This window comes from Lasioglossum baleicum, chromosome 5, assembly GCF_051020765.1.
Source record: "Lasioglossum baleicum chromosome 5, iyLasBale1, whole genome shotgun sequence".
Taxonomy (NCBI): domain Eukaryota; kingdom Metazoa; phylum Arthropoda; class Insecta; order Hymenoptera; family Halictidae; genus Lasioglossum; species Lasioglossum baleicum.
Window position 1 is genome coordinate 14,600,224 of NC_134933.1, and position 19,680 is coordinate 14,619,903.

Here is a 19,680-nt window from a genome sequence, read left to right on the forward strand (position 1 = left end):
CACCGCGCCGGGTTACGGATTCGATGGTCGAGGCTGAAGGCGACGGTCGCCACACGTCTCTTCTAATTTAGGGTTTTTGGGCTGGACCGTGCTGTTTGAGAACGGCGCCAGTGAAAGCTGGACTCGAAATGCTGGCGAAAAAGGCAAATTTGATCTCGTTTTGCGAACGTATTTGTAAAACTAAATGTGTTGAATTTAAAAAGCCAGTTGAAAGGAATTGAGATAACGAGTTGGTTGACCAGGTTCGGGTTAATTAAAAAATCCCGCAGATCGAGCCGAATCAAAGAACTAACCGGATAATCAAATAATCCTAGGGTGTATGATTTAAACTCGGAGGCGCACGAGCACACTGTAGTACTCGTTTATCCCGATAAAGAAAACGAGTAAACAGATCGCAAGGGAGCATCGGTACATACGGGGTAGCAGAATGACAACAAGAGAAAGGGAGTAGTGCGGTGCATTATTTTGGGGGGTTGGGGAGCGGTGGCGCCCATCGGCCGTATGTCAAACCCTTCGCACAATAGACAACGTGGATTTCGAGTGGCCAACCAGCGCGTGTATTTATTTTCTCTATTGCTCGCGCGTGCACCAGAGAAAACAGGGAAAGACGATATATAAGTGTGAGAGAGGAAGAGGAAGAGAGAGGCGATGGGGAGAGAGAGAGAGAGGACTCAAAACAGGTGGTTAGCAATGAGAAGAAGAGACTGGTAGGTACCCGCTGTGCAGCATTGGTAGGGAGCCACTTGAAGAGTCGCGTGGCCAACTCAATTACTTTCTAGAGCCTCTAAACACCAGACACGCGCTAATGCTTCGAATGGTTCGAACCGGTGCGTAACACGACGAGACAACCGTGTCATCTTATTGTTCGAATCCATTCTCGGCGATCAATCGCTCGATCGCCGTGGCTAAGTGATTATTGGACGATCATTCGGTCGTCGTTCGTGTCGACCGTTCTGCGAATCATCCCCTAATGCATTCATTTCGTTTCTTCTCACCCTACTAAATAGTAATGCGGTCTGTGTCAGGTTTTGCAATAGCTCGGTTCGGTAAGAAGTTAATTCCTGAAGTTTTCATTGTGATCTGTAGGAGACGCTCATAATAATTGAATCCTGCTTTTAATCATTTTGATAGGTTATAATGCGTACCAGCTATACTAAATTCATCTAATGTATCTTCTATTTTATGTTGCACCTACTAGTTTCTGTAAAAATGTAATCGAAATGGAGAATTAAAGAATACGAAAACATTAACTTTTTTTTATAATTTAATAAAATTCTTGGTTAGCCTATCTAGCTTATCTTCTCGCTAGTTCGAATCAGATTGGAGATCTTGATGCAAAATAAAAATTGTCTACTTTAATCCTTATGAGAAGAGGAATCTAAAAACAAAATTGGTTTCTTAATTCCAAGATCATTTAAGGGAAAATAAAACGGTACAAATTCTATTCATGGATGTCACAAACCCGAATCGTGCACCGGTTAACATTTCCGTTGAGAAGTCTAGTGTTAAAACTGTGAAGTGCATCACGTGTATCGCAGAAAATGTTGGTTATTGACGTAAGGGTTGGAACGGAAGGCTATCGAGCGATACCGAAACGATGGTCGAACGGAGGCGTCACTCGATCCCGGTGCTAGCGTTAGGGCATGCTGGAATCTTGGTAGAAATAACAGAAGATAGGATAGACTAACTCGGAGTAAGAGATCGATTTCGTAGAGCGAGAAGAGAGGAAGGAAAGGGAGGCAGCGCAGAGGACCGAATGCCATTTAGAGTCATCCACCGTGTCTCAATCTAGAGGCACCCTTCCAGCCATCGGCGAGCCGTGACGGTTGGCATCTGTTCTGCGGGCCAAGACCCCAACGAGGATGGCAGAAGCAACGCCACCGGCAGCATATAACGCTACAAAATGTCAAGGGTCCCGTCACGACGTCTATATGCGCGCTCGAACGCTGAAAATCATTCTCCTCTGCGACACGCCGCCGCTACACGTTTTTCCGAATGGTTTCACCCGACGATAAAAAACACACACACACACCAGCGATTCGTCACGCGAATCTTTATCGACTCTGATTTCTTTGTTCCGGAGACGATTTTTTAAAATTTCATCCTCATCCGTCTCCCGTGTCAATTTCGCAAGATCCTCTTTACGCTGTAGGCTCGTCGCTTGGTCATTGACAAATGTTATCTGAATTTTATCCGATTTTGTATATCGTTCTTTTGTCTTCGAGCAATTGAGAAATTTCTTTCTCCTGTTGATTGCTCCTTTATGAAGGAAATGCAGTTTGCGTTGAATAACAATTTAGAGTCGGTAGTTGTGAGTATCTCTTGACTGAAGTACTAACTCTTGGGTAAAACTTGATTTAAAGCATTAAGTGAATAATACAGTGGCCGAAATTTCTATAAAGTCACTGTGTTTTGTGCCCGTGCGAAATCAATACGGGCCGGTTTATGTACTTCTTTAAGGCCTGGTTTACGTTGTATTTTTGTCCAAGAGAATCTAAAAGTTGTTGCACACGTCTTGTTGTTACTGGGAGCTCCAATTCAGCTCGAAATTGTGCTGCATTTTCCCTTTCCTTAGCCGCAGACCTCAGTAATATTGAATGTTGTCTCTTTGACTATATTTTATTACTACCTTTAAGATGATTTTTTCCGTAATTTTCACGTAAATTGATATAATTATTAATCACAGTATATGACCGATTAGTTTTCTTAGCAATTGCGCGATTAGAGCAGCCTATATCTTTATAAGCATCGATTAATGCTTTTTCTTCACTTGTTAGTACTTTTCCTCTCGGCATTCTCATACACGTGAATCAAATTATAACAAACAGGGGATTTCTGTGAGTTCTAAAACTAATACTTTTAGAATATTCGCAGTTTACCGTAGTTCTCTGCTCAGAATACAGAGAAACACTAAGTAACTTTATAGAAACTTCGCACTTGTGTTCTGCACCACACAGAAAGAAATCAAAACAAACGTAAATAGTACGCAGTCCCTCTATCCGAGTGTCTACAAGGCACAAGACCAGATACGATAAATCAACACACAGAAATGGTGATATTTTTAAAATATCTATGAAAAAGAAGATGACTTTATAGAAATCTCGACCACTGTAGTAACTCTTGAGTCGCTTATCAGTGTGCATTAAAGAAGTGGCGAGTAGCACGAGCACGTATCCGCGAGCTAACAACAACGCGAGGATAGGTCCAAGCTTGATAAGGGTTTCCCTGATAAAGTCGAGAAAATTTCGAGCAGCTTTGGCAACGAGACGGCGGCGGAAGAAAACTGGCAAGTGACGGCAAGAAAAAGAGAATGCTTCCAGCTTCCAGGAAGGTAGATCGATGGCGATTTTTCACTCACTTAGCCCGGCGCGCATCAATATGCATTAAGCTGATCGGTTCTCCCTATCGGTTTCTTCTCTGCGAGAGGAACAGAGACCGGAAACCTGGATGAGCAGAGAGACCCGGCCTGTGGAAAGAGGCTGGTCGCGGTAGTATTGGAGAGACGAGAGGAGAGAGAAGAGAAAGAGAGTCCTCTCCCTGTTCGTGCTCTTTGCTTCGACGAAACAGGAAGGGAATAAGAAACAACCGCTGTGTGGGAAGCTGTTAAGATATTCTTCGAAAATAAGGATACTGTATCGAGGTAATTCTCGGTAGGTAGAATAACCGTAAGGGAATCGAGCCGAACTCTCAAGTACGACTAAGATTCCGCGGCTCCACGACACTCCTGGGTACATTTTGGTATCTGTCTATATAGGCTCTTCTGTAGTCACAGCGCTGGATATGCTCGCCACTTTTCGTACATGCAGACGGCGGGGCCAATCAGCGTCCACTTGTGTCAGGACTTACGAAATGTCGTGAGTTTTCTCGCTGGAACAATGCGATTCCCTCGCCTGGAACGCCCGCGCACCGTGATATTTCAGAAATCTAATGGGACGAAACTACCGTGTCCAGAAATATTCATTCTCGATGGCTTCGCTAAGAAAGAAGATGTTATATTCCGTTCAATTCTGATAATAACCAGTCTGCTAATTTTTAAACTATAGCATCCAAGACATATTCATTTCCGATGGCTCTATCGATTTTTATACTGAGAAGTATCATTACGTACCATTTTAGATTGGTAACAATTACTTTGCGGATTTTTATACAGTGGTACCTCGGTATACGTCTGCTTTGGAGTACGTCCAATTCGGTATACGTCCTGTTTGCACGTGACAAATTTTGCTCGGTATACGACATAATTTTTTTGTGTGAATTTTGCACACTTTAGAAACATCCTGAGAAGAAGACAGAAACAAAGTCCTTTGGACAGATTTCTAATAAAAGTCAAACCAGCTGAGCCTAGTGAAAAGCGACAGAAGACGGAAAAAGAAAAAACACCGAATGTTTTATTGCTAAGGGACTTCCACAGAATAGAATATGATTTGTTTCTTTTTGTATTTTAGCATTAAGCAGAGTTTAAATTTAAAAATCTATAATAAAATCTCATTTTTTAAATGTGTTCAAACAGTGTTGAAATTATTTTACAACCCCATTAATGTAGGTATAATATCAATTGGAGTTTTTGGTTAAATCATTTTTATATTACTTCTTATGGGAAAGGTTGGTTTGGTATACGTCCTATTCGGTATAAATCCAAACATCAGGAACGGATTAAGGTCGTATATCAAGGTACCATTGTATATGCGAGATACGGGATATGCAGATATCTCTCTCCCCCTGTTTTTTTTACTAATGCAGTTCTCAATTCATTCAGATTATTCAAGAGAGAAAGAAATGTTTGCTCGGCTCTTGTTACCTGTAATCGATACAGGACATTCTTATCTTGCAGAAATATCGGCAGGCCAATTGTAAATCAATTGACACATCATTATTTGGTCACGTATGGGTTTAGTAATACACTCCGACTTCTTTTTACACAGTTCTTCTAAAAACTCTGGGCCAATTTCAGGCAGCCAACTACAAATTGTAATTTGTAATACAGTGTTTCAGTTATTAGCTTGTTACAGACACGAATTCGTTTGGCTTCCTAACAACTTGCTTATAATGCTCGTCATACATAATTCCAAAATTTATTTATTAATACATCTATCTCGAAAAAATTTTCTAACGATTACTAACATTAAGTTTAAATTTGAACCTTTATCATTTTAATCCAATAAGACAGAGACTGTGAGACATGACGTCACGTATTCAAGAAATACGTCTCGCAACACAGACAGAAATCGATCGTTTCCCAGTAAAAATAGTAAACGATTGAATTTTCATACTGAGCCGTACGAGGTTTAAAAATTGTAACTGTTCTAATTCGAGGGTGTCATCCGAAGACAGATAGCTTCGCGAAAGTCGTTGTCACCTCCGAAAAATGGCGCGGGGGTGCCAAATGTTTGTTACTTTGGAGCCCGGTGCCAAAAAACGCACGAAATGGTTTGCCGAAGCGATTCGAGAACCGATTCCGCTGATACATAATGGATCGACAGGGGTTAACTTAGCATAAGTTTTCCATTAGCAGGCTGAATAGATCGAGATATCGATAATATCCAATATAGATTCCAGTCGTATTTCGCGAGTGAAGCGTGTGTTTTAGGCACGTTTCTCCTCCTCCGCGGGCTCCCCGCATATTCGCTGGTATCGTCGTTGGTATATTCCGCAAAATTTTTTGGTGATTCGGCTAATTGGGCGGATTTACGATGGGTAACCGAGCCATCTTTGGCTCTGAAATGCTTGGCGCTTTCCTTTGTCCCTCTTAACAATCGGAAACCCCTCGGAATTTCTAAATTTCGCATGAAAGAACGGGCGGAGGTACCAAATATCAGCCGAACTTCGAAATCGATCGACGAAATCTTTAATTTAACCCCTACCGCGCGCTTCGCCGGCAAAAACGTTTTAATAATCGATTGCCGTTGGCTCGATCGTTAATTCCGATAGTTTTTTGGCTTCTGAGCTGTGCACATTTATAAGAATTATCGTGGTCATGCGCGAATTTAATTGCACTCTAGAATCGTATTAATACGACTCGGGTAGTCTCGTGTAGACGGATGAAAAATTGATTTTCTTTTTATCGCTTGACAAGTATAGGACCTTAAAAATACCTTTCCGACATTTTATCCTTAAACTCGTCGAAATGACAAAGTTATGACTGGAATGCGGATTTTATGCATTTATCATAAAAATTAGTTGAAAGAGAGGAACAAATTTTTATTTCGCTCCTGTACCTTGTAATCGGTACAGAACATTTTTACTATGTACACTTGGCGTAGGTAAAATCTCAAAACTACACAGCCAACATAATTATAAAAGAAAATATAACGTAAAACGTACCATCAGTTTAAGAAAAATTCATGAAAATTCGTAACTGCCCTCTTAATTGCACTTCAGAATTAAATCCTGCTGAATTTCGTACTGGATCGTTTTATAATTGGTATGAACGAGATTGAATAATACGTTACATATACAAGTTCGAGTAAATCGCCGCGGGTAAACGATCGTCGCAAGCGATCCGTTTACTTTTTAATCAGCCAAACAGACTTTCTCGTACTTATCGGCTTCAATTTTCCTACGAGCGAAACCAAAAAATAATTAGCCGCGCAAACACCGCGTTATATATACGGCGATTTCCCGCTCGAGCGATCAGCCGTTCTTGTTTCTGTACTGGCGCGTGTGTACGCACTCTCGTCCATTTATTTTAGGGGTATAACCAGAATGGAGGGTGTAATACCCCACCAGCTATGGGGTCCCATATGCTACGCGTACGGGAACGTGTATCACCGCTGAGTATGTTTTGATTTCCCTAATAGTCACGTTAGAAAAATAGTGCGTCCGAAACCAATCGAGCCGAAAAACGATGACAAATGCGATTTCGTTTCGACTTGGTAGCTACGAGCAGCCCAGATCTGATTAATCGATCCTAACCTCGGGTGTAATCGCTATTTCTGCGTGAAAGAAAATTACTCCGTACTCTGCGGACATTACTAAATTCAATTACGAAATTGATACATCTACTAGATTTGTTTTAAAAAATTCCCACAACTTCATTACACCTACTACAACCAATAATTCTACGAAATTGGATGAATTTATTATATCTTGAGATAAGATCTCGCAGCAAAAAAATGTAATTATATATTCTCTGGAAATGTACAAATTCATACAGAAAGTTTAAAATTACTATCTCATCACAAGATGGTCAAAATATTAGGCTAGATTGGATTGATATTACAATTTCAAATAAAATCACTATTCTGGAATGACAAACATATCTTCGTATTCTCCAGAGATTCGCAGATTTATTCCGATAGTTTTAAGCGAGTATGTTCATCAGTTTCGTTGTAAAAATCAGTATAGTGCTTCGCCAATCAGCGGGATCCCCCGAAAATTAGGGGCGCCGTTGACATAGGTGGAAGTTGAAGAAAGCAAAGGGGCGTAGCCAGCTAAGGATAGTGGGTGAGAGAGATTTCCCACCGGATCGTTTGATTCGACCAATGAATGGCAAGCCCATTTCAGTATGCACCGTGTACGCCGTTTGCTTAATAAGTTTCCCTTATCGATGTGTGTCATCTACGAGCAGCCAGTGGAGACCCGTCATTATCGTCCCTATCTTGGTTAACAGTTTTCATCATTTTCATTCAGAGCGTCGCGTCGCTGCGTAGCACACGCGGTGCTTACTCGCTAGCTGGAACACACACTTTCACCTGATTAGCTTTCAACGGCACATCAAAATCGATGTAGACTACCACTTGATAAAGTGATCCATAAACGATGCATAAAATTCACAGGCACACTCGACTAAAAAATTGTTTAATATCAACGGCAAATATTACTATTATATTTATTATAAACCGACCGTAGTCCTTTTACACAAATGTTTACAATAGAATAACAAAAAGAATTAACGTAATTTAACTAAGAGGTGACATGCGCAAAAACTGTTGGAAAAGAGGTATCGTATTATCAGATAATAGTGCGTAATTTTCTTTTGAACGTATGTAACGAACCATTAAAAAAATCAATACTATTATGATTTATAGGATTTATCAATCCATACGTGGATTTTAATTTAAATCCTGCTCTAGATCTCAAAACACGTTCAGGTACATAGAAATTGATTTGCATAAGGAGAGAGGGACAATCAATATTACTATTGATCAAATTAAAAATAAAGCTCTGGCCGGATACTATTCTTCGAGCAAACGATGTTTCCAGGTTGACTGCGTTTAATATTGTACAGTAATCATGATCAAAGATAAACATTGTAATACTAAATTTGTTTACTGAATAATTTAATAAATAGTATTTCATAGAGTTTCATTTAATCCGTATGGACTTAAAATATAAAATACGAGCACGGTCACTATGCATTTTATATTCGATGGGAGACGCAAGTATTTAAATGCTTACGGTACAGCAAGTCGTTTGATTTAACGCGGCTAAAAGAGACGTTATAGAGGGGGGGGGGGGGGGGCGCGTTATGCGAAAACGCCGTGAAATTGCCGATGAAATATGTATAGGGAAAAGTTTGAAGCGGACCCCTCGTCTCTGGTGTTATTGTGGTTTTCAATGGCGCTGTCTGTCATCCACGTAAATACCGACTCACGATATTCCCTTCATCGAGTCGAAACGCGTAACAATCAATCGTTACCTTAATTGATTGCGATTGGTGAAGGATGCTCGAGCGATTTGGCCGATGTCACAATGACACACGGATTGTCAATCAGTCGCGCTTGTGGCGTTAATGCATGCAAATTTGGCCGAATCGTGCCACGTTGTCTCGCGCGGTTGCCGCAAGTCTCCATCAGTATGGATTCGATATCAAAGGCGGTCAGAGTATTTGTGGTTCGCTATCCATCGGCGTGCAAATTTTACACTGGTTTTTTTTCGCGTTCCATCCGCGCGAACGCCGCGGGAAAATATTTGTCGCGATTCTGATTCGCCAACCAGCGCTCCTTGTGTTTAAATTTCGTTTCTAGTCGACGTTAGTTCCGCTGCCTTCCTTACAATACATTTTAAAATTGCGAAGTACAAAGTTACTTTCTACCTGAACATTTTTAGCGTTGTAGGTGAATTGGAGAAATTGCTTCTTTTTGGACTCGTTGAATTCATTTCAATGTAGACTAGCTGTGGGTAATACAAATTATGGCGTTTTGTATAAAAAGATTGAAGATGACGTTGAAAATTGACTTAAAATTTTATGTATGTCAGAATTGAATCGGTAGAAACTGTGATGACTAGACTGCGGATTTTATGCATTTATGACAAAAATGGGTACATACGATTTTTATTTAGCTCCTGTGTCCTTGCAATCTTAGAACATTCTTGTTTTAGAATTTATTTCTAGACTGCGGATTTTTATGCATTTATGTGAAGGCTGGGTGAAATATAAATTAAAAAATACTTCAATGTAATAAAGTAATTAAGGGATGAAATCAATTTTTGTTTACTCCCGCTTCTCACAATAAATGCAGAACATTTTTAATTTGCATGAAGATTCGCAGTCTAAGACAAAAATCTTTTAATCGTTCCACTAAACAGGAAAATGATTGAGGTGACCACGTCACGTGTTTCAGCCTGAATCATTTCCGTCAAACGAAATCATGATAAAGTACAATAAGCGAACTGTACGTTTTATTTGTGCATAGTACAAGTGGACCGTTAAAGGGACATTTTTCCGAAACATTTCAACAAAACGTTTCCGAAATCGTTTCCGCGAGGTTTCATGGCGTTCATCGCGGTATTAATCGTGCAGTTCGGCGTTTTCCCATGAAAAATTCGGGCATGTCGTCCCTTCGAGGAGGCCATACGTCCAGGGAAACGAAACGATCGTCGTCGCGCGCCGGCCGAAATGGAATCCGTCAAATTGACGGAGGGTAGGCGCAGCGGATAGGCTAGGCGCGCCGCGTCGCTGCGTCGAGGGTCGCGTTTAGGTTCGTCGGTAGCGACGGAGGACACGCGGGGTCTCGCAAACGGAGGGCATGCGAGGGCTATGATCGATGTCCCGAAATTAAGGGCCTGCCCACCGAGCAAAATAAAGTTAGCCAATCGGGCCGACGACGAATTGCCCGTTCTCTCGCTCGGCCTTTATCGGTTCCCGGCTTGCGTATCGTCCTGCAACGACCCGATGCCCGATTTTTTCACCGGCCGATCCCTGTTTTCCAGGGGGTGGCCGTGCCGATTGCAATTCGAGAAAGAGTGATGCGGGGATGGAGAGAGAAAGAGAAAGAGAGAGAGAGAGACAGAGAGAGTGAGGGAGTGAGAGAGGACGGTGAATCGCGGAACAGGCCGCGGACGAGGGAGAGGATTTTCGTAATTATGGAACGGCGTTTGTCCCCGGGGATTCGTCAGTCGACGGAAGAGCCCCTGGCGCTCTACGGCCACGACAATGCCATTTTAATTATGCATGTTAATTGGTTTCCGAGTCCGGCGTAATACCGCCTTCTCTAGGACTATTCTCGCCGCGCATCTCCTCGTCACGTCGCTCGCTGATCGATGTGACACGCCGATCGATCGATCGCCGCGGATTAAACCGTTCCGATGTGGTTGTGCATGTACCGTGTCCATCCTGCGATGGATACCGAAAAATGTCCGCGATATTTCGAACTGTTTTCGGTGTCCGATAACCCGTTGACTTTACGAGTTAAACGCATCCTTGCAGAAAATTTTTAAAAATCATTTTTGACAATTTATTGTGCGAAAATGAAATGACGTAGAGCTAGAACATTTGTTGCAGTGTGTTCGGACATGATTCAATATTGTCGAGAAATTTTTGCTCTGTGCTAAGTGTAATAGTACTTATTATATGCGGAGTTGAACGACTAGAAGTAACTTTTAAAAACAGACCGTTTTTAAATATTTGTAATAGGACAATCAAAGATGTACAATTTATTATCAGAATTTGCATTGCAGAACGATTATAACGAATTGTTCAAGTTTTCTTTAGTATAAAAGGCAAGGGTTCTGTGATTGTTCTCGTCGGTCCACGGACTGTTCCCTTGAACGTTCAGCAAGGGAAAGTGATAGGTTGTAAAAAGTGGCCATGTTTAGGCAGAAAATCCGGCATCGCTTTTGTTCTTTTTCTAGGTGGATATACACAATTGATGGTGGTTGCGCTGAACTTTCTGCACAGTTGAGTGAGCATGTCACAATCGACCAGGGCTGTCTCAATCAAAGTGGCATTGATACCCTTCGCTCATTCTCCCGATCGGGCCCTCTGCTGCTCTGCACTGCGGTTTTGTTCGAGACCGAAAATCTATTAACCCGACGAGATGTGTATACGTACACGCGTATATATTCCAACAAACAACATACACACGCCCCCGCGTCACTCTCATATGGGTCGCAGGCTAATTTTAATGGCCGGGTAGGCAAAAAGCGTTACGAAACTTTCAGCCCCGAGTGGCCAATTTTATGCAAAAAAAAAAAAGACAGATAATGGTTACAAATACACGCTGTTAATTTCCATTAAATGACAAGCGAACGTGCTGTTTCATTCCATTCGAAATTAAAGTTTATCAGAAATCCAGATCACGTGAAAAGTGCAATTGAAAATAACGGCGATATATTTTCGGGGACCTGAGGATAAAAAGACAATGTAGAAAATGGTTACAAAAATACCTTGTTAATTTTTATTTGATAATAAGCAACCCTGTGCAGTTTTGTTTCAATCGATTCAAAAGGGAAGTTTATCAGAAATGAAAATCTTGTGAAAAGTACAGTTGGAAAGTTTTAACAATACATTTTCCGAGAGCTGAGGGCAGGAAACAATGTTTAATTTTCATTACACGACGAGTAAGCCCCGAGCGAGGCTTTCAATTCGGCTTGAAGAGAAAGTTCGTCAGGAATCGAATTTTTGAGCACAATATAACTAAATAAAAATATCCTCTGAATTTCAATGAATAGAAATCAAATCGTGTACAGCGTTCTTTTTGATTTGACTCGAAATTGAAATTGATCAGAAATCGAGATCTCGTTATAAACAATATTAGAAATGGCGACGATACATTTTCAGAAATCTAAGGATGCCGGGTTTAAATGTGTCGACGAGGGTTCGCAGTAAATATTATTAGTGCAAATGCGTGATAAACGTAATCCGCATGCTAACTCAATCCTCTAATCCTATGGATCGTTCATTTACTCCACGTCCGGCACGATCTACCGCAAACCAACCTGAGAGACGTAGTCTAGGGTGGCGCTCGATGTGACACGCGACCGCAACGTTGCTGCATTTACATTATGTCACGGTTTATACGATGTTACTTAGGTGCGTGCGTGCCATGTGCCGAACCAGCATTTTCGAGATTAATTTTTCTAATGCTCCGTTAAACGAGTTTCGCCTCCGGCTACGCTTATCCATCGCACGAATAACATGCTCACCTAACCAGCCTGTCTAGAACCATCATCGATGTCCTCGCAACGCACTAAACATTTATCTCTTCACCGAAAATAACTCGTTTGGAAAACATTGAGGATTTCAACCCTCGCACGCTCTTCAGAAATAAAACCGACTAAATTGATCCATTTTAATTTTATGAATTATTTAATTATCCAAATTATGTAGACTTCAAGATTAAAGAGGATCTCAACTTCTTGGCTATCGCATAAAAATTATTTGCATTTTTGTTAAAAGTAATTTCTTTTGAAGAAGTCAGGGAAAAATCTGAACTCTAGACTCAGAAAGATAGGTCAGAATGAACAATACTGAAATTCCCGTTGAAAATAAATTGTTCCAAGAACATATACATTAAACCTGGTGTGCATGATCTAATAAGTTAGAATCATGGATGAAGATCACTGGTAAAAGTCATTTCCTCCGAAACCATTGGCCAGAAACTTGAATTGTTTGGTCTAAATAAAAATGATTAACGTCGCAAGTTCCATGTCTGAAGTAAACCATAGCTCGTTTCATTCGAAGCGCAAGCCATCCCCATAACCGAATAAAGCGACTGGCAGCAGGTTCCTCAAACAACGACAACCATTCCCGTGTAAGCCATAAACAACGGCCACGTCGTAGCACACCGGCGCTTAAATCCTCGGGGTGCTGATACGAAAAGACTGCTAGGCGCAGAAAAATAGTTATGTGCAAGCCTACTAGGCTTTACCCGTCTCGAGCGTGTAACACATATCTTCCAGGGAGGGGGCCGAGGATGAAAGCTCGGCGACACCGTTGTATTGAAAACCGGGAGTTGAGCACCTCTGAGCACAAGATGTCCTCCTGAAGACTATCTCGGCCTGTGTCCCGCGGGAAACCTCTTCCTTCCTACCGTTCCTATCTCAGGACACTCTATAGTCTATTCAGATACCAGGCTCACCCTGCTACTCCTATGTTACCTTGTGTATATGTGTGCTAGAGAGAGCAAGAGAGACATGATAGCAGGGAGGAGGAGGAGAGATTAGAGAGGAATAGAGAAGGAGAGGGATGGAGAAACAGCGAGAGAGAGAGAGAGAGAGAGAGAAAGAGTGTGCTTGTATTTCCAAGGACAAGCAGTAGAAGGTGGTGGAGGTATAAGTACGCCTGAGTATTCGAGTGCTCTTCTACCTTGCAGCCTCGCCACACCTCGTAGGAAACGTATTTTGCAAGCCTAAATATCCAGGGTTTCTAGTCGCGACACGGTCTGCGACGCTATCTCGCAGGTGGGTACCTTCAAGAACGAGTTATCTGGACCCTTATTTCGCAGATCGTTGCGACAGATGATAGGAACGGTAGTAAACTGATATCATAGACGCCCCTGTCTCTAGGAGATCAGATCGAGCGGCTATTTGCTGCCCGATATTCGACGGAAGACAATCTTGCGTTTTTCCTGAACGGTAGACTGTTCGTTTCTGGGAGAACCACGATTTTTCCAGCCCATTTTTCAATCATTTCAACTGATTACTAATTGGTTATGCAAATTCGATCTAACTACGAGTGAAAGGAATCATTTATTTGATCTTCATCAATGTGAGTCACATTGGTGTATTTATTATCCCTATGCACCTTATTTTTTCTTCAATTCTAGATATTTTATTTTACTCTTGATTGTCCTAATATTTATAATGCATTTGGTAGAGTCGTTCGTATTATAAAAGTTTTGTTAGGTTCTGTTAGGTCCAAGAAGGTCGAAGAAACAACTACTATGGTCAATGTTAATTCTACAGTTCCACAATAACGAATGTTGTTTTTAATGAGAACTCGTTTCACATTATTTAAGAGTACCCATCTTGTTCACTGACGTCCACTTAAATATTATTAATTACATCCCCTAAGATGGCTTATTACGTTCTGTCAACGATGCTGTCTTATTTTATAGAAATTTTGAGTTTAGGATTTACGGACTATACTAATGCGATCATAGTTCGAGTATAATAATGTAAGATAGTGAAAAATGGCCACTCACCGGTCGATGATCACAGGGTCGCTCGGTGTCTCGTTTCGGTTCCCGCAGCTCTTCTTGTCGCAGCACCGACTGCAAGGCAACAACACCGTCAGACATTGCTATGCATAATTTTCGAACAGCTTTTTCGGGGGCGACACAATTTTTTTTCCGGGGACTAAATTCGAGTATCGGATCCAGAGGGGTCAGAACTTTCGTCTAAAAACTAACCCGGAGCCCATGAGACCTCGAAGTTCGGGGGTGGATAGCAGTCGGGCCGAAGTCCCATGGGTCAATGAGTCAGCCACCCCCGGAGAATGACTACATCCTCGTGTGTTTCGTTACGTTTGGGGTTTGCTGGTGCCGAGGGTGGTTGCTTGCATAGAGAACAGATCTTCTCCGCGCGTTCCGAACAATATAGTTGTAAAATGTGTTTGTACGGAGTGGTCCACCGAAAGGTAGCTAACTAAACCGTGACCTTCAGTGGTGATGATGTAAAACATATTTTATTTATTCTCCACTACATGGAAAAAATAAAATCGTTGAATGAGAAAATTCATCTATAAAGGGGTGGTAGAACACCATTACTAAATCACTAAACAAAACATATTATTTAAAAATGACTCACCTGCACATCACCTCGTGTGTCAGCAGGACTCTGCACATTTCGGGATTCTTGTCCTGTCCCTCGTACATGATGGCCTAAAACATTAAAAAAAACCATTGCAAAATTAATAAAAAGAAGACATTTCAAGTAGAGAATGAAGACGATTTAGGGACTAATGGGGAATCTATTGAAGCACCATAGAGATTACAGATGCAGGTCGTCGAGCCCCCCGTCGACTGCTAAGTCATGGTCGGCCTACATAAATCCGTTAAGCTTCCTCCACGACCTCCTGATTGATTTTTATTTAATGACAACGCGTCGTTGCCCTCTGTGCTCGTGCTGTTACCGTGCGGGGAAACAAGACGCGCATTAGCCGCGGAATAACAAAGCGCGGGAGGGCGATCTTCCTTTGATCTTGCCGTTCAAAATCCTTGGAGGCGTGCGAAATTTACATCGCACACGCGGACTCATCCTTTCGGATACGAATTCGCCGATTCGATTCCGAACTTCCGTCCCGTCCACGAAATAAACGTCAACATTTTGATTTCTGCGACGTCCCGACAATTCTGCACGCAATTCGCAAAACACGAGAAAGCATTTATGGGACCCAAAATTATTTTATTCTACTTATATTAGGACTTAGTTGTATCGGGTTGGCAAGAAAGTAATTTTCGGTATTTTAAGGTGGAATAACACCGAATTTCTTTATTCAAGCTATGAACTTTAATCAATAAAATATTTTCTTATTTATTCTTTTTGGCAAGAGATCAACGAATAAAAGGGAAAATATCATATTCATTAAAGTGCATTGTTCTAATAAAAAAATTCGGCTTTATATTTCACCTTAAAATACTGAAATTACTTTCTTGCCAACCCAATATTCAAATTATACGTTTATTCATGAAAATTAGAACAATAACAGTATTTTTACTTTAATCGAACTAGAAAATGATTTTTAGCGGACGAAAGAAATTTTTTGCTTGTTCAGCTTTCTCATACGATTAAATAGATTCGCCAAATGCATGAAAACACTTGCATTAATAAAAATTGACCATCTTGATCTTTCATTTTGATCGATAAAGGTGTCACGGAAGATATTTTCCAGTGGTTAATTTAACTAATAATTAAATTCAGTTAATCCTGTATCATATATGGACTGCGGATTTTTATGCAAAATAAAAATGGTGTGCATCGATTGCAAGAAATAGAAACTAAATTGAATCTTATTTCTTCCCTTAATGATTTTAATAGATGAGAAATCATATTATATATCGACATCTTCAATTCGTCAAATTTTCCAACAATTTTGAATTTCATCTACTAAATTCTGTTATACATAAAGTACATGTTTTCAGCTTCCGTCGTAATCGGGACGGACTCGCGTTTAATACTTTGTCCAGGGGATGCTATTTGAAGAATAGCCTACGCAACAGCGATTTGCATAACGAAAAGAAAAGAAAAGCCGTTCGTTCAGGCAGCCGCACTCGTTTCCGCGTGTCGTCCACGTTAATCGTATCAGTTTCGTAATTTACGTCGAAATTCCATTAATTCTTGTTCGCGCGTAACGACCGAAATTGCCAGAGTTTGCGAAGAAGCGATAAAATGTAAATACCCTGAAATACAGTGTCCCAGGGAATTCGTCGGGTTGACGTCGATGCGTGCTCGGTAGGCGAGGTCGACGGAGGCAACGGTAACGATATGAAATACATTTCGCCTCGGCAGTTAGGTGTGCAACTTCTCGGATGGCATCAAATATTTATACGGACAAAATAAACGAATTGCAACGTAAACGAACCATGACGATCGCCGTATACGTGACGCTAGGTAAATCAGAAAACGGATCCTCCGGCGAGGAAAAATGTCGGATAGAGGATATACAGCCTGTTCGAGTGTATGTGTCTGTTTAAAGAGGTGCATGTTTTATAGGATGGTTCTAGAGACCGTTCTGAGACGAAAATGAAGATTGACAATTTTATTGTTGCGGTTTTTCTGATTATTAAGAGATTGGATTAGTGAAACAGTGAATAGTCGATTGAATTGCAATTCTAGCGTATTATAAGCTATTGATTATTATTAGACTACGGATTTGATGCATTTAGAACAAACATGAATAAGTGCAGTTTGCAGCAGTGAGCTATAAACTTGTTTCAGCTGTTTAAGATCATTCAAGAAAGAATGACATTTCTATTTAGCTTCTATGGTTTGCAATTTATGCAGACAATTTTTATTTTGCATAAAGATCCGCAGTTTAATTGTCATACTCGTTGTTATTCAGATCGACAAACAAATTCTCGAATCATTCATAATTTTACAGTAGTACAGCCTGCGAACGATTAAAAATCTCGTTCGTTCATCAATGACGATAGACAGAGACATACAATTATTTCGTAAAATTTACGAATGATTTTAGTCGTTACTGTTAAGTGTACAAATTAATTCACACCATAATCGTCATTCATGATTTTCGTCATATATTGATTAGCAGAATCACGCCTTAAAATGTAAAGTTGAACAGGGAAGAGGAAAACTGTACGTTCTTGGTAAAAGGAAAGGGAAAGGACACATAAAATGTTACGTGCCCTTTGACTATTACTGCTTTTAATAGTCAGCCGACATGCGATCTTATTTGTACCGAGAATAATTAACATAAGTGTCCGCCTTGTACACATTAACCCTAATTCGGGGACGAAGATGGCGGCCATGGAGTGAGCGTGTTGTTTTCTTACAGCTTCGATTTTCAAAATATTTGACTTCTCAGAACTTACTGTCGATATCGAAAATTACTTAATTAGCTTAATCTTAGCTTCCTCGAAACGCAATCAAACCTCTAATAAAGAGAACCAATATTCTTCCAAGTACACATTTTCAGAAGATACTATCATTGATGTAAGGTAAGAAAAATTTGATTTTCAACCCTTCCCACGAGAGAGCCGCCCCCTCAATTTGTCGCACTTCCTGTCGTGGATTTCAAAGAAACTAATAAACTAGTTCAAGCTCACACACCGGCATTGTTTGTTTAATCTTGGGATAGCTGTCTATAATGATCGCTTCTTTATATTCATAACAACCGGACGGTCAATACGAAGCTCGTGATACGGCATGCGATAGTGTTTGCTCGGTAGCCATTACCACCGGTGCGACACGTGTTGATTTTGCGTAGCTGTCGCACTTACGAGCAATTTCGAGCAATTACTTTTTACCACGTCGTTCATTCTCGCGAAACGCTAACTCCTTGTTTGTCTTCATTGGTATTAGGGTCGGCGATGCTGCTTATCGATGACGTACGTGTACGTAAACGTACACAGAGATCGATCGGTTGGTCGCCTTCATCCGACGTCAGCTGTACGCTATCTCGGATCTCGTTGAAGCCATAAACGATTGTACACTTGTCAACATTGATGCTTAACCTCTTCGACAATACCGACAGGCTCGCGAACATTTAATTCCTGCTTCGTGAAACGTCTAATTGCCATGCGCGTGACCATCGCGTCTCTTTCGATATACTCACTATTGTGTCTATCCAGTTTTGTTTTGACCAATTGCAAAATTACTCGCGACTTTGTTGCAGTTTAATTTGAATGCGTTCTACCATGTTGAACCATTATAAATTTTTATGCAAAGAAGGTTTTCCAGCGAGAAGCAATTAAAAATACTTTGGAAGATTTCGTCCGATTCATTTTAGACAAATAATTCAGTCTTGACCATGCTGTAAAAATGCTAATAATTCTTCTTCAAATTAGTATTATTGTACATATGTATTTTATTAAAGCTGATGTTTCAAAAGAACAATAATTTTTGGATCAATGCAACCACAAAGAAGCTACAATTTTCGCATTTAGTTTCAGAGAATTCAGCTTCGAAGACACAAAAACTATGCTGTAACTGGAGAATGAGTCCAGAGGGAAGAATAATCAGAATTTATGGTTGGACAACGCGGCTGCCATGCCGTGTCACGCGTGTTCATCGTTGAATGTCTTCAGTAGAATTGGTTCTAGTAACCAGACCAGGGGAATGCCGGCAGTGCGGACGTCTCTGAGGATATATCCAGTTGCGAACCCCTAGGGGCCCTTCCTGTGGCGCCCTTCGGTCCCAGTAGATTCGTTTAGGCCCCCCACTACCTCCCAATTCCCACGGGAATTACTTACGAAGGACTAATAGCTATAATTCTCTCCTTAAATCGATAATTTCCTACCTACCAAAAATTAACCACCTTGCACTCTGCACAAAACTTCGTTGTAATCTTCAGCCTGCCAACCCGAAGAATCTAGCAACAGTTCTGAAAAGTTTGTTTAAACAAATTCGAGGTAAATGGTGCCAGTTACTTTCTCCTCACTAGCTTCAGTGTTAATCTTTTTCTATTTCAACACAAAAATGGTGCAGCTCCAATCACTATAAATTGTATTTATGCAGTTCAGTGTGCCAGTTTATTAGTTGATCGTTTTATAGCACGTTGGAAACATTGTTCAATTTTTAAATGTTTGCTCTTATTGCCAAAAGGCTGTAGGCTTTATGCACTCTCATTTCTGCTATATGTATTTTATAAGGTGTAAAACGTCCTTTCATAAAAGCTAGAATAAAAGGAAAATTTATTTCGCCGAGGAAAATGTTCTTCACAATGACGACAAAATAGAAGTATCATTCATATCGACTAATGTGCAACGTTTTCTAATATTTTATGAATTTTACTGCTCCACAAAAGCAACTTAAAAAATGTTGGTCCTGATTGTAGTG

General features: G+C 40.7%; 2 protein-coding genes across 6 annotated transcripts in view; one reads left to right on the forward strand and one right to left on the reverse strand.

Annotated features, from left to right (window-relative positions):
- The window catches only part of LOC143209196 (uncharacterized), a 194,934-nt gene that overhangs the window by 58,164 nt on the left and 117,090 nt on the right, over positions 1-19,680 (forward strand). Inside the window, exon 4 of one of the 2 annotated variants that reach the window (XR_013009061.1) lies at positions 1-19,680. This exon is cut by the window's left edge and continues 14,367 nt beyond it; it is cut by the window's right edge and continues 24,924 nt beyond it. The exons of the other annotated variant lie outside the window; for it this stretch is intronic. The gene's annotated coding sequence lies outside the window, so the exon portion shown is untranslated. 2 annotated transcript variants of the gene reach the window in all.
- The window catches only part of Kn (EBF transcription factor knot), a 96,928-nt gene that overhangs the window by 51,564 nt on the left and 25,684 nt on the right, over positions 1-19,680 (reverse strand). For all 4 annotated transcript variants that reach the window (XM_076424543.1, XM_076424544.1, XM_076424542.1 and 1 more), the window contains exons 5-6: positions 14,971-15,044; positions 14,367-14,435 (exon numbers count right to left, since the gene is read on the reverse strand). In XM_076424543.1, the coding sequence (XP_076280658.1) occupies positions 14,367-14,435; positions 14,971-15,044 (143 nt within the window). The remainder of the gene's footprint in view (positions 1-14,366; positions 14,436-14,970; positions 15,045-19,680) is intronic.